The sequence below is a fragment of the Lonchura striata genome, chromosome 22 (genome assembly GCF_046129695.1).
Source record: "Lonchura striata isolate bLonStr1 chromosome 22, bLonStr1.mat, whole genome shotgun sequence".
In the NCBI taxonomy this organism is placed as follows: Eukaryota; Metazoa; Chordata; class Aves; order Passeriformes; family Estrildidae; genus Lonchura; species Lonchura striata.
In genome coordinates, this window is record NC_134624.1 from 2,303,736 (window position 1) to 2,315,872 (window position 12,137).

At 54.3% G+C, this 12,137-nt stretch overlaps 1 protein-coding gene across 1 annotated transcript in view; it reads left to right on the forward strand.

Moving 5' to 3' along the window:
• Window positions 1-415: 415 nt before the first annotated feature.
• The window catches only part of ASTN2 (astrotactin 2), a 334,716-nt gene continuing 322,994 nt past the window's right edge, over window positions 416-12,137 (forward strand). The window contains exon 1 of the mRNA XM_021551387.2: window positions 416-780. Coding sequence (XP_021407062.1) covers window positions 447-780 — 334 coding nt within the window. The 5' untranslated portion in view covers window positions 416-446. The remainder of the gene's footprint in view (window positions 781-12,137) is intronic.

The window sequence follows — 12,137 nt, forward strand, 5'->3', positions numbered from 1 at the left end:
GATGCGGGAGCGGTGTGGGGATGCGGGAGCGGTGTGGGGATGCGGGAGCGGTGTGTGGATGCGGGAGCGCTGTGTGGATGCGGGAGCGGTGTGGGGATGCGGGAGCGGTGTGGGGATGCGGGAGCGCTGTGTGGATGCGGGAGCGCTGTGGATGCGGGAGCGCTGTGTGGATGCGGGAGCGCTGTGGATGCGGGAGCGGTGTGGGATGCGGGAGCGCTGTGGATGCGGGAGCGCTGTGGATGCGGGGCCGGGGCCGCTGCCGAGCGCATCTCCCGGCGCGGGGAGCGGCGCTCCGGGCGCGGGGCGGGCGGAGGCTCCGCGGGGAGCGGCGGGGCCGGGGCGGGGCGGGGGGCGGGCCCGGGCGGCGGCGGCGGCGGCGGGGCTGGGGCGGCTCAGAGCGCCCGGCTCCGCTCGCCTCCCCGCTCCTGCGCCTGGCTCCGGCCGGCATGGCCGCTCCGCCGCGCCGCCGGGCCGCCGCTCCACCCCCGGTGCTGCCGCCGGTGCTGCTGCTGCTGCTGCTGCCGCCGCCCGCGGTGCTGCTCGGCGGCGGGCCCGGCGCCGCGGCGTCGCGGGAGCCCCCCGGCCCCTGCCGGGTGAAGACGGTGACGGTGTCCACGCTGCCGGTGCTCCGGGAGAACGACATCAGCTGGAGCGGCGCCCCGCCGCCCGCCGCCGCCTCCGCCGAGTCCCGCCTGCTGCTCTTCGTCCGCAGCGAGCTGCCCGGCCGCGTCGCCGTGCAGGACGATCTGGACAACACCGAGCTGCCCTTCTTCACCCTCGGTAGGCGCCCGCCCCGTCCCGTCCCGTCCCGCATCCCGCCCCGCCATCCCGGAGCATCCCCGAGCATCCGACACCCGCCGTGCCGCCTCTGTGTCCGCCCTCCCCGCTCCGCGGGCAGCTTGATGTGTTTTGGGGCTTTCTAACCCTGCCCCTGTGCTGCATCCTGGCTTTTGGGTTTATTTATTTTTTTTTTTTTTCGCCTTTCCTGCCGGGGAGGGATTTTTTAGCAGGGCCTGAGGCTGCCGCCGCTGCCGGCCCCGGGAGGAGGAGAGCATTCCCCGGGAGGAGGAGAGCAACCCCGCGCAGGCTGGAAGTGATGGGGGCTGCCTCGTGTGCTCCAAGTTGAGCTCTGAGCCCCGAGGAGGTGCCGCTGAGCCTGGCAGAGCGGGAGGGGCTGGTTTTTTCTAGCCAGAGCCTGGTTTTATTAAATGCTTCGTGTTAATTCTCGAGGCTCGCTCTCGCTTCACGCACAACTCCCGCGCCCGGGTCTGTGCGAACGCTGCAGACTTTCCTCCGCTCTCAGCTTTGTGGGGAGGGGGATGGGAATAGAAATCATTCTGTGGTCGTACTTTGGATCCTGTTGTGGCGGATGGGGTGCCCGAGCTGCCTCTCGTCGCTTTTACCCATTTCTGTGCCGTCATCAGCCAGTCCTCCGAGAGAACTGTGCCTAATGTCATCTGGGCAGTGCAGCGTTTACTCTGCCAGGTCACCGGAGGGTTTTTGTTGATCTTTGCTTTATTCAGCAGCTGTCCTGTTTTTTTTGGCATCCAAACCTAGGATAATTTGGGTACCTGCTTAACTCGGGTCTCGGGTATCTCTTGACACGCTGGATTGTGACTTCCAGCGGATCTCTCTGTGTGTCTCAGGTGTGTCGAGGTGAGCCCGTGTCCAGGCTCACTGGGGACAGCTGACCCCAAGTCCCTGCTTTTCACTGGGTGCGATGAGCAGGGGTAGGGAAATGCCTGTCTGGGTCCCCCAGTCCTGTCATTTTACCTTGTGTGAAGCTTTGCCGTAGCAAACGCCCTAATAAATAAGTTGGTGGTACTTCCTGAGGCTCTCGGGCTCCAGCTTTGCAGTTTCCCTAGACACAGCTGGTCAACTATAAAAATCCGAAACAAACCAGATACTCTGTTTCCACTAACAAAAGTGACAAATGAAAGGTTTGATGCGGTAGGAATGACGTTTACGGTACCCTGGTTAAAAGTAACAAGAAGTTTCGTGGTTCACTGAGTTAATTTTCAGATTAGAGGACAATTTCTTCAGAGACTGGGTGTGAATTGCGCACTGATCTAAATATATCAGATAGCAAAGAAACCCCTCTGTGTGAGCTTAGATAATAGCTCAAGTTGAAGGAGAGAAATTTGTCTTGATAGATCAGAGGCACGATCTTGTGTAGCAAATCCTATTTCTGTGAGTGCCTGCCAGTAAAGAGACCATGTCTTCATCTAAAAATTTCTTTTACTTGCTTGGCATATTGCTTATGTGTGTACTCATAAATATGAAGCATGTCTTGTGCAAATCTCTGGGGGTTTTCCTGCCCCTTCATGAACAGAAGACCCCAAAAGATCCTCTCCCGTTCCCTTGGACTCACAGGAGTGAGGCAGATTGGAAGACAAACGGAGGCTGTGCCCATGGTGGGATGGCTTCATCATGGTCCTGGAATTAATCAGTCTGTTGCCTCCAGAGAAGGTAAAACACTTGTCCTTCCCCAAGGTCTAGCTCATGAATTGCTGTGGATGTTCTGATATTTGAAATTTGTTGCATTTCTCCCCATCTCCTGGTGTGGCAACTGTCTCGCTCGCAGTTAACTCTTCTCTGGGTGAGGGCTGTGGAGGATTTCTGCTGGCTGGTTTTCCTAGAGCAGGAATTAAAGCTGTAGTTTTCTGTGGTGGTTTTTTTCCCCCTCTCCATCCTTTTCTAACTTCATTGATGGCTGGGAACCGGAGAGCAGCTGCTGCCTAGTAATGGGCTCGTGGCGGTGAAAATCACGTTACATGCAGGAGGGCTTGGGAGTGAGGTGGAGACAGAGATTCTCTTTGGCAGAATCTTTGCAGGTCCTTATCTTTAGCTGATTTCTGATGATTGGATCCCTTTTATGCGTGTTGCTGGACATGTTTAGTGTCTGTCTGGGCATGAGCTCAGGAGGACACGTAAGAGCTGACGTCCTGCCGGCTGCAAATGTGTTGAGGACTCCTGAATGTCTTGGAGTGCAGGATCTTGCTGTGAGCAGAGATCACTTTCTGGCCTCAGCGGGGTAAGGATGGGGCAGGATGGCTCCTAAAGCACACAACTCAGGACAGCCACCCTGACTGCCATCCTGGTGGGGTTTTCGAAATGAAAAAAAAAGATTTAAAAAAAAAGAAAAGGAAGCATAAAACTGGCAGAGCTGAGACATGGTGCTGATGCTACTGAGTCTGAAGTGAGTCTGAGTTGAGAAAAAATTGAGGCCACTCTGTCCTGCAGGGCTCAAAAGTCTCTCTAGGCCAGGAGGCAGGAAAGAAAATGTTGCTTTTCTTAGTGGCAATGAGTTTAAGCAGCTAGGGCTGTACTTCTGGGTCTGCTCAGCAAGTCCCAGCTCACTAAATGTCCCAGGGCTGCAGTGGTTCCTGTGCTTCTCCTCACTCCTTGCCATTTAAAGGAGGGTGGGTGAGCTCCAGCTAAAGGCTGGTAGTGCCAGAGCCTTGTCTGCAGTGGTGTGAAACTTAAAGTCATGGAATCATGTAAGTTGTGAAAGATCTTTAAAATCAGCAAGTCTAACGGTAAACCTAACACTGCCAAGGCCACACCAAACCATGTCCTGAGGTGCCACATCCTCCAGGTAGATGCCCTGAATTGGTAGCTGGTACATGGAGTGCTGCGTGTTCCTTTTCTTTAAAGGATTCCTCCTTCTAGGGAGAAAACAACTTTCCCTGTTCCCTGATTATATGAGATTTTATTCTCTGAAGTGCATAAAGCGAGAGCTTCCAGTGTAGCACCCCTGCCTGTGGGGCTGCCTGGTCTGCAGGAGCCACTGCAGGGCTGAGATAGAGGAGAAATCAGCACTAGGAAACATCCACAGAGCTGAGCCTGGGCCCGTGGCACGCTGGCAACAGCAGCAGCAGCAGCAGCAGCTCGTGGAAGGCAGGAGCCCACTAGGGGGTGGTGGGTACCCGGGGATGCTCCACAGCAGCTCCTCTCCCTGTGCCTGGGAGGGTACCAGGGATGCTCCACAGGAGGGTACCCGGGATGCTCCACAGGAGGGTACCAGGGATGCTCCACAGGAGGGTACCCGGGATGCTCCACAGGAGGGTACCTGGGATGCTCCACAGGAGGGTACCTGGGATGCTCCACACTCTCCCTGTGCACCCGAGTAGGCACTTCAGGGTGCTGGACAGCAGCTGCAGCTCTTTGTGCCTCAGTGGGCACCCGGCACCTGCAGGAAGGTGGGGAGCCCAGGCTGGGCATGGCTTCATCCTCTACCAACAAGGGTAGAAAACTTTGATTCTTTGTGCATCCCTCCTGGGCTGCAGTGGGGACCTGCTGCTGAAACACCCACTGGCAGCTCCCTGTGCACGGTGTCCCTCCTCCAGTGGGACAGCTTCTGTGTTTCCTACGCCTCGGTTTATTTTTTCCCTCTTGCGTTGGAGACAAGAAGGATGCTTCTCCCACTACCCCCCAGTTACATTACTATAAAATTACTCAGCAAAGCCCAGTGGTGGCAGGAAATGACAAATGTAGGTGCCACCAGTGCATTATGAATTGCTGTGCCTCCCCTTTCCTGAAAAAGCATCCTGCCCTTTCCTTAACCTTGGATACTCCTGGTGCTTTGTGGCTTTTTACCCCTCCCTCTCTAATTCTTCTAGAGTTACTCTGCTGCAAACGGTGCAGCCTGGCACTGGCTTTATCCCTGCCCAGTGAGGTCTCTCTGAGGCATGGATCTTGGTGCAGGCAGCAGCCGTGTGTTCCCTACAGAAGCTGCTCCACCACGGCGTAGCCTGCTCCGAGTGCAATTCAGGGAATGAGGCAGTTTGCTTCCGAGCTAATTTAGATGAGCTCTGTCTATGTGTGAGCAGCTTTATATAGAGGAGGGAGAAGGCAAGAGGCAGACCAATTTTCACCACTGCTCTTACCCTGTAGTGGCTTACATAAGAACAGTTTACTATGCACTTCTCATAAATGGCTTTAATGGATGCTGTTTGAGGGTGTCTGCAGTGCTTCAAGAGGCTTTGTTTTGGTGGTTGTCACCAAACAGGCTCGTGTGTCTGCATTCCTGGTGTCCCCCTGTGGCCCCTGCGTATGGCTGATTGATGATTGTCCCCTGCTCTTCCAGCTCCTCAGCAGTTCAGTGCCACCTCTTTTATCTTCTTTCTTAACTCTTCCCAAAGTCATCTTGTAACTTGCACTTCTCCTCTTTAGGGCAGGAGTGTTTATTCTTGAGGGAACACCTGGATGTGGCACTCAGGGCTCTGGGCTGGGGATCACACAGCACACTCTGGCCCAGTGTGCTGGGGATCAATCACAGGTTGGACTCGATTATCTTGGAGGCCTTTTCCAACCTCAGTCATTCTGAGTTTCTATTAATACATTAAAATAATGGAAAGCACTCTGTTCTCTGTGTGCTGATCGTATTTACTGCTGTTCCTAGAAATGCTTGAGCAGGGTTTAGCCACCCTCATTTTGGTCACCAGCTCCTGCAGGGCAGGTGAGGAGGCTGAAGGGTCACCTGGGGAGCGTGGGTGTGACTGCAACTTACTGATGCTGCTGTTCAGAGGTGCCTTCCCTGCTTTCAGCTGGCCTGTGGGGTCTGGAGCAGCACTGTGTGGGTGCCTCATGTGCAACCCTGTCATCAGGGCTTGGCATCTACACGTGGGATCACCTCTGCAGAAAAGCTGATGAGCAGAGTCTGATTTCTGCACCTCCCTTTGCATTAACTGGCTCCTGCTAGGCTTGAGATGCCTGGAGTATCAGCTCGGAGGTTTGGTTAATCAAGTGTTGTTGTTTTTTTTTGTTTTGTGTTTTTTTGGGGATTTTTTTTTTTTTTTTTTTTGGTTTGATGTGTTTTGGTGTTTTTTTCTGTTTGTATTGTTTTGTTCCCCAGCTAATCCAATGGGTAAAGAGTCACATCTTCCACCCCAAAAGCCTCAGTGAGATGGTGTGGTGAGGATGAGACAGGTTGGTGGCACCCTGGGACAGGGGCAGATGCAGACCTGACAGTGGGGCTGCTTCCCTGCCCCTCCACTCCTGCCCACAGCTGTGTGTGCTCTGGGGCCTGGGCCAGGTCCCTGGTGGTGGGGGTGGAAAGAAGAAAACCTTCTGGTAGTAATTTCTTCCCCTCCTTGTATTTCTGTGTGATTATTCCAGCTTTCCAAGATGTTGGATTGTATCGTTGGGGAGAGGAAGGAGAGCCCAGCTCAGGGTGGGGTTGTACTGGTGTTGTGGATGCTGAGCTGCAGGTCTGCAAGCACTATAACCCCCAGAAAGGCTGCAGGCAAGAAATGCCCAGGAAAATGGGTCAGTTCTGAGGCCATCCCTTCCCTCCCCAAAGGTGAGGTTGGACATGGCTTGTCCAGCACGGTGGGGTGAGGACTTGGCAGGGGTTTTGCTTCATCCTGGGTATTTTCTGGGCTGATTATCCCAGTTAAAGCTGGGGATGTGTAGCTGAGTGCAGGCTGTGCTCGGGGAGCTGCTGCTTTCCAAGAGTACCCACGTTGACCAGCTAGTGGCAACAGAAGATTAACTATGGAGGGAGAGAGGAGCTGGTTGCTGCAGCTCAGCTGCCACGGGAGGAGGCTGGTGGCTGGGGATGCCCCCTGCTCCCCCTTCCTCCCAGCTGATTTTCCACGATGCCTGTGTGCCAGAGGCTTTTGTTTCTCTTTTCCAGGAAGAAATAATGAGCTTTTATTCAGAATTATGCAGAGAGCTTGCAATCCTCTGTGGGGAGCGGGGTGGTGAATGACCTCCGAGTGCCACCACGCAGATGGATGTTACCTCCAAAACTTGCTCCCTGCTCCCTCCTAAGCCCGAAAAGTGAGAAGCTCAGCTGTGTGATGGGCAAGCCTTTGTGCTGCCTGGGTGACATGGTGCTGATGTGTGGTGTTGGCTGGCTGTGAAACAGGGCTGAGCCCTGGGGCTTTCCTGGTGTGACAGGAGCTCAGCACGGGGCTGGCTGGGACCACGGGAGAGCTGATCCGTGCCACATGTGGGAATGATGAGATATTGATCTTACGCTTCTTTAACACGTTTGCAGGTGCAGGTGGCTTGAGAAACATCTGCCATCACACCAAAATGCCATGTAGAGTGTGGAGCAGGCTGGGGTTGGAGCTGAAAGAAAAGATGTCTCGATTGATGCCTCCTATCATCTGAAATAACCACAGTACAGCCTGTGGCCAAATGTCCTCCTCCTGTAGCAGCCATTTGAAGTAGAGGATGATGAACCTTGGCCTGTGTTCCCACGCTGCTCCCCAGTCCTGCCCCATCACTGCCTGTGGGGTGTGTGATGGCATCGAGCAGAGATGGTTCTTGTGCATAACCAGCTTAAGAATGGGGCCACTTAAAAGAATTGAATGCTTGTGCTGCTGCTCGGGTCTCAGCTAATGCAGTTAAGGTTTCCAGTGTCCAGACAGTATGGAGACACTTAATGGTATTGAAGAGGCAGAATGGCATGCAGAGGGGATGAGCAGTGATCTTGGCTGCCTGCATCTGCACTGGCTGGGTGAGGCTTTCTGGTTGTCTCCTGGGAAGGGGGAAAGTGGGGAAAAACACCACAGTTTTGGCCCATTGTCCCTTTGGGTGCCTCCCGTGTTTGCCCTGCAAGAAGCAGTACTCTGAATGCCCCCAGTGTCCTGCTGCAGGTCAGGGGCAAGCAGGGATTGCTTGCAGGGGGAGGTTGGGCTGTGGCTGCCTGTGGGAAGCAGACAAGATTTGGAGCCAGGGCTCTGCCTGTGGGCACAGGTGGCTGGTGGGGAGGGGGCAGAAGCAGCAGTTCCCTCTGTTTCACATTCTCTGTCTCCCACCACTCCTGCACTCCTTTCTCTGTGCTTTCACCTCTCCTGTCTTAGTGCAAGACAAAGTCTGTAGGAAACCTCGACTGGCTTTGAAAGCAGCAGCAAAAGGGGAGAAATTTTCCATTAGCAGCATCAGCAGTATAAGAGATTTTTTCCCAGTCACCTGGTAACTGCTGTATTTAGGAAGATTACTGAGCTGATGGTGCTGCTCCCAGGCATATGCAAGGGAGTGATCCTGTTAGGAGAGGGAGGCAAGGGGTGGGCACACATGGGAGATGGGCTGCTGAAGGTCACCTGTGCAGGGAGAGGCCCTGTGCAGCCGGGCACCTCCCGTGCTCCTCCAGAGCAGGGCAGTGGCATAGAAGTGGCAATGCCAGCTGCACTCCTGGCTGCACTGGGGCAAGGAGTGGGGCTCTCTGCCAGGGCTGGGCAGGGGCATGAGGTTGCAGGAGGGAACATCCATCTCCAGCCTGGTTTGGGCCAGGCTGGGGGTTTTGCTGCCTGGTGCCTTTCTATCTGTGGGATGGGATTGCCTGCAGAGGGGCACTGCCCTGCCTCTGCTGTGGATTCACAGGGCTCCAGGGCTGGATAACTGGGGTCCAGGTTCGGGAACCCCAGCTTTGCTCCCAGCCATGACCAAGAGCTCAGCTGTGCTGGTGCCTTTGAGGCTTTGATTATTTTTCCTTTTTTCCTCCCTTTTCTCTCTTTAGGGCAGCAGGGTGGCCTCACCAGTGGCTGGATGCCTGCCCTGGCTGTGCTGTGTGGGCTGGGCTCCTTGGCCACCTCACTGGCTGCCAGGCACTTGCCCAACCTGAGCTGGCATTCCCCAGTGTGCCTGGGGCTGTCCCAGGGCCATTCGTAGCCCGGATCCTTCCCTTGCTGCTCCCTATGGTCCTCAAGCAATGTCCTTCCTAAACTGTGGGATCAAGTGACAGAATATCAGAGCTGGCAACAGCATAGGAATGTTTTTATTGCCTCAAGCCAGCTGCTCAGTAACATCAGCTTCCTGCTGCAGTGCTCCTGGGATGGGGAGCATGGGATGGTGCTCCTGGGATGGGAGCATGGGATGGTGCTCCTGGGATGGGAGCATGGGATGGTGCTCCTGGGATGGGGAACATGGGATGGTGCTCCTGGGATGGGGAACATGGGATGGTGCTCCTGGGATGGGAGCATGGGATGGTGCTCCTGGGATGGGGAACATGAACATGGGGTGGTGCTCCTGGGATGGGAGCAGGGAAGTGGGGCTGGAGCAGAGCCTGTTCCCTGCAGCTCTGGACCAGGATCTGCTGTTCATCCACCCTCGCCAGAAAAGCCTCTCCCTCAGCTCCCTCTTGATGTGGATGTTGCTTTTGCTACCAAGGGGCCTGATGAGGTAAAAGCTGGTGCCACTGACCTGATGAATTCCTCATGCAGGTGCCCCCAGAGCAAGGTCTGCTCTTACAGGCAGTTCCCCACACAGATGGGCTCCCTGGGATGATGGGGCTCCCACGACAGGTGCTGCCAGTTGTCCCCACCTCACTCTGTTACTCCTGCCTTGTTCAGGCTGCTGTGGGGGATGAAGGGTGATGGAAACCCTTTACCCTTTGCTGGGCCTGAGCAGTCACCTGTGTGGTGGGTTCAGCTTGGGTGGGGGCCTGGAGAGCTTTGGGGGCTTATTAGGACATCCTGATACGTCCCTTTTCCTTGTATCTCTGTTACATTTCTTCCGTGTCCTTTCAACCTCCCATCTGTTTAAATTAGAGGGGTTTAAACTCTTTACTCCTGCCCTGCCCAGGAAATTCCTCCCAGCCTGCTTGTTGCAGTCACACTCCTTGTTCCTGTACCTGTAATATCCGGGGAAATCTTGGCCAGAGAGAAGTGTCCAGGCAGAGCAACGTGTTGGATAGGTGATCCTAAAGGATCTGTATTCCCCACCCTCCCTTCCATGCCATCCAAATTGGGCAGCTCACGGTCAAGCTGTGTCCACAGCAAACTTCTCCCATTATCTTCTGCCTGGAGCAGATGCTCAGGGTGGGCAGCTCTGGGTGTTCAAGGGGACCCCAGTGCTGGGTACCACTTAATTAAGGTTGGCTCAGCTGATGGAGCCTCCTGGCCCTCACTGGGCGTGGCTTGGCACAGAAGGCTCTGAAGAAGGTCCAGCAGGAAAGGAGGGATTCTGTAGAGGAGCCAGTGACAGCAGTGGCATTTTGGGAAGCTGACAGGTGTATTTGGGAGTCTGCAGGCATCCAGCAGAGGTGACGCTGGCCTTATCTGTGCAGGCAGGTCCTCGCCCGCTGCTGCTGGCAGGGCGGTGGCTGCCGTGTTCCCATCGGGGGCTTTGGCATTTTTCCTCCCACACAGAGGGGAGGGAGGGCTGCAGGGGTGCATTCGTCACCTGAAGAGCCCCCGGGCTTCGGCTGAACTTTGTGTTCCAGCAATAAAACCATGCTAGGAAATGTGTGCTGTAACAAAGCCCATGGATATAATACATCCGTATCATACTGTACCTTTCATCTTGAAGGATTCCCAAGGAGCTTTACAAACTCGGTGTGCTGCAGCCTGCCAGGGTGACTGAATGTTATCAGGAGCAGTGGCAGTCTAATCTCTGTGGTAGTATTCCCCCCCCCTTTGCAGGGGGAACTTTATGAAGCCTGGTCTCAGAGTAGCTCTGTGATGGTGTTTTCCTCTAAGCCCGAGTTTCTCAGGAGAAACAGGCAAACCGTGTAGCTGTTTGTTATGCAAAACCACCAAAGAAATATTTTTTCCTGGGGCAGTAGGAGTGGGTGGGAATTACTTTCACACAGCTTCAACAGCTTTGCATCTTGACAGAAGAGGCATTCGCAAGGGAATGTGCAGCCCCAGAGAGGGGATGATAAAGTTTAAACGCTTGAGGAATTGCTTCTGGGCATTAGCAGGGTGGTAGAGTTCAGCTGGCGGGGCAGTTCTTGGGAGGGAAGCTCTAAATGTCTGCCTGAAATCTTGTTGTGTGAGTCTTTTGTCACCTAATGCTCCCTTCTGCCTGTGCAGCTGATGGCTCAGGTCCAAATCCTGCAGCCTTTGGTGACATCTGGGGGTCTGTCTGTGGGGTGGGAGCAGAGAAGGGCTATGCCTCCATCCCCCCTGCTGCTCTCCACTTCCAGCTGGGTGTATTTGCGCTGTTCCTGACTTACCTGGAGCTGTGGGAGGCATCTGAAGGTGCTGCCAGTGATGGCAGAACCTAAAAATCAAAACTGAACACGGGGCCTGAGTGAAGCTGTTGTCAGAGGCATATGCTTGAAGCACGGCGGGTAGCTGGAATCTATTTTGGTTTGGAGTGGTTCGTATTTAGCCTGCTTTGTTTAGCAGTTTGTTTATGGGATGTGTTTTCCCATTCTGTGTAGCTCCCCAAATGTGTGCTATAAACAAAGTGTAAAACCCAAAGCAGCCTCTCTGAGTTGCCATCAAGCACGTCACAGGAGAGGCAGGGTGCGTGGTGCCTGCCAGCCTCGGGTCCCCTCTTCAGGAGGAGAAACCACACCATGGAGGGAGTGATTCTGTCAGGCTGGAGTAGGGGAATTGCTGTGGGCACTGCTGGGATGGAGCAGGGGTATCTCAGGAGCTCACCAGCCCTTTTGTCCATTTGCTCTTGCTCCAAACCTTCCCAAGCTCATCCCTGAGGAGCGCAGGTGTTGGCTCCTGCTGCTCCTTCAGCTTCGCTTGCTTCCCTGTGTCCCACTGAGGTTGTTCCTCAGGCCACAGGGAATGGGGTGTGCTGTTGCCAGCATCACCCACATGTCACTGTCAAGGCAGGACAGGAATGAAAGGACTCTGACTTAGAAGGCTTTGAGAGTAAAACTCTAGTTTATTTAAAATACCTTGCTCTTTTATACAGAGCTTTGTGAGGACTAACTGTATTAGTCCTGAAGTGAAAACAACTCAAACCATTGGTGCAAAGTGCTTGACACACAGTGATAGAACTTAACTATAAACAATGTGAATAACAAGAAATATAAAGAATTATTTACATTCTTCTCCAGCTCTTTCCCAGGCTTCTGCCTGGCTAGAAACTCCCGTTTCTCTCTTTGACTGAATCTGAGACCCACACCTACAGATGCTGGACATTAAGAACCGTTCAGGATTGATCAAGTTTCAAGCAGGCATTAGAGGTCTGTGGCTGTTCTTGCTGTAGCCATTGCAGTTGCATGCCTTGTGCCTGGATCAACAGCCTTGTGTTTCTTGCTTTAATTTTCCTGAGCATGATCAGAAAGGCTGGAAGTGCATTTAATCAAACAGCAACAGCCTTGCCTTTTCACACAACAAGAAGCCAGAGCTGCTTGAAGACACAAACTCCATTACATTGCTTTGCATCTTCCAGCCCTTGCCATTTGCTCTGCTCGTGTTTGCTGCTCTCCCAGG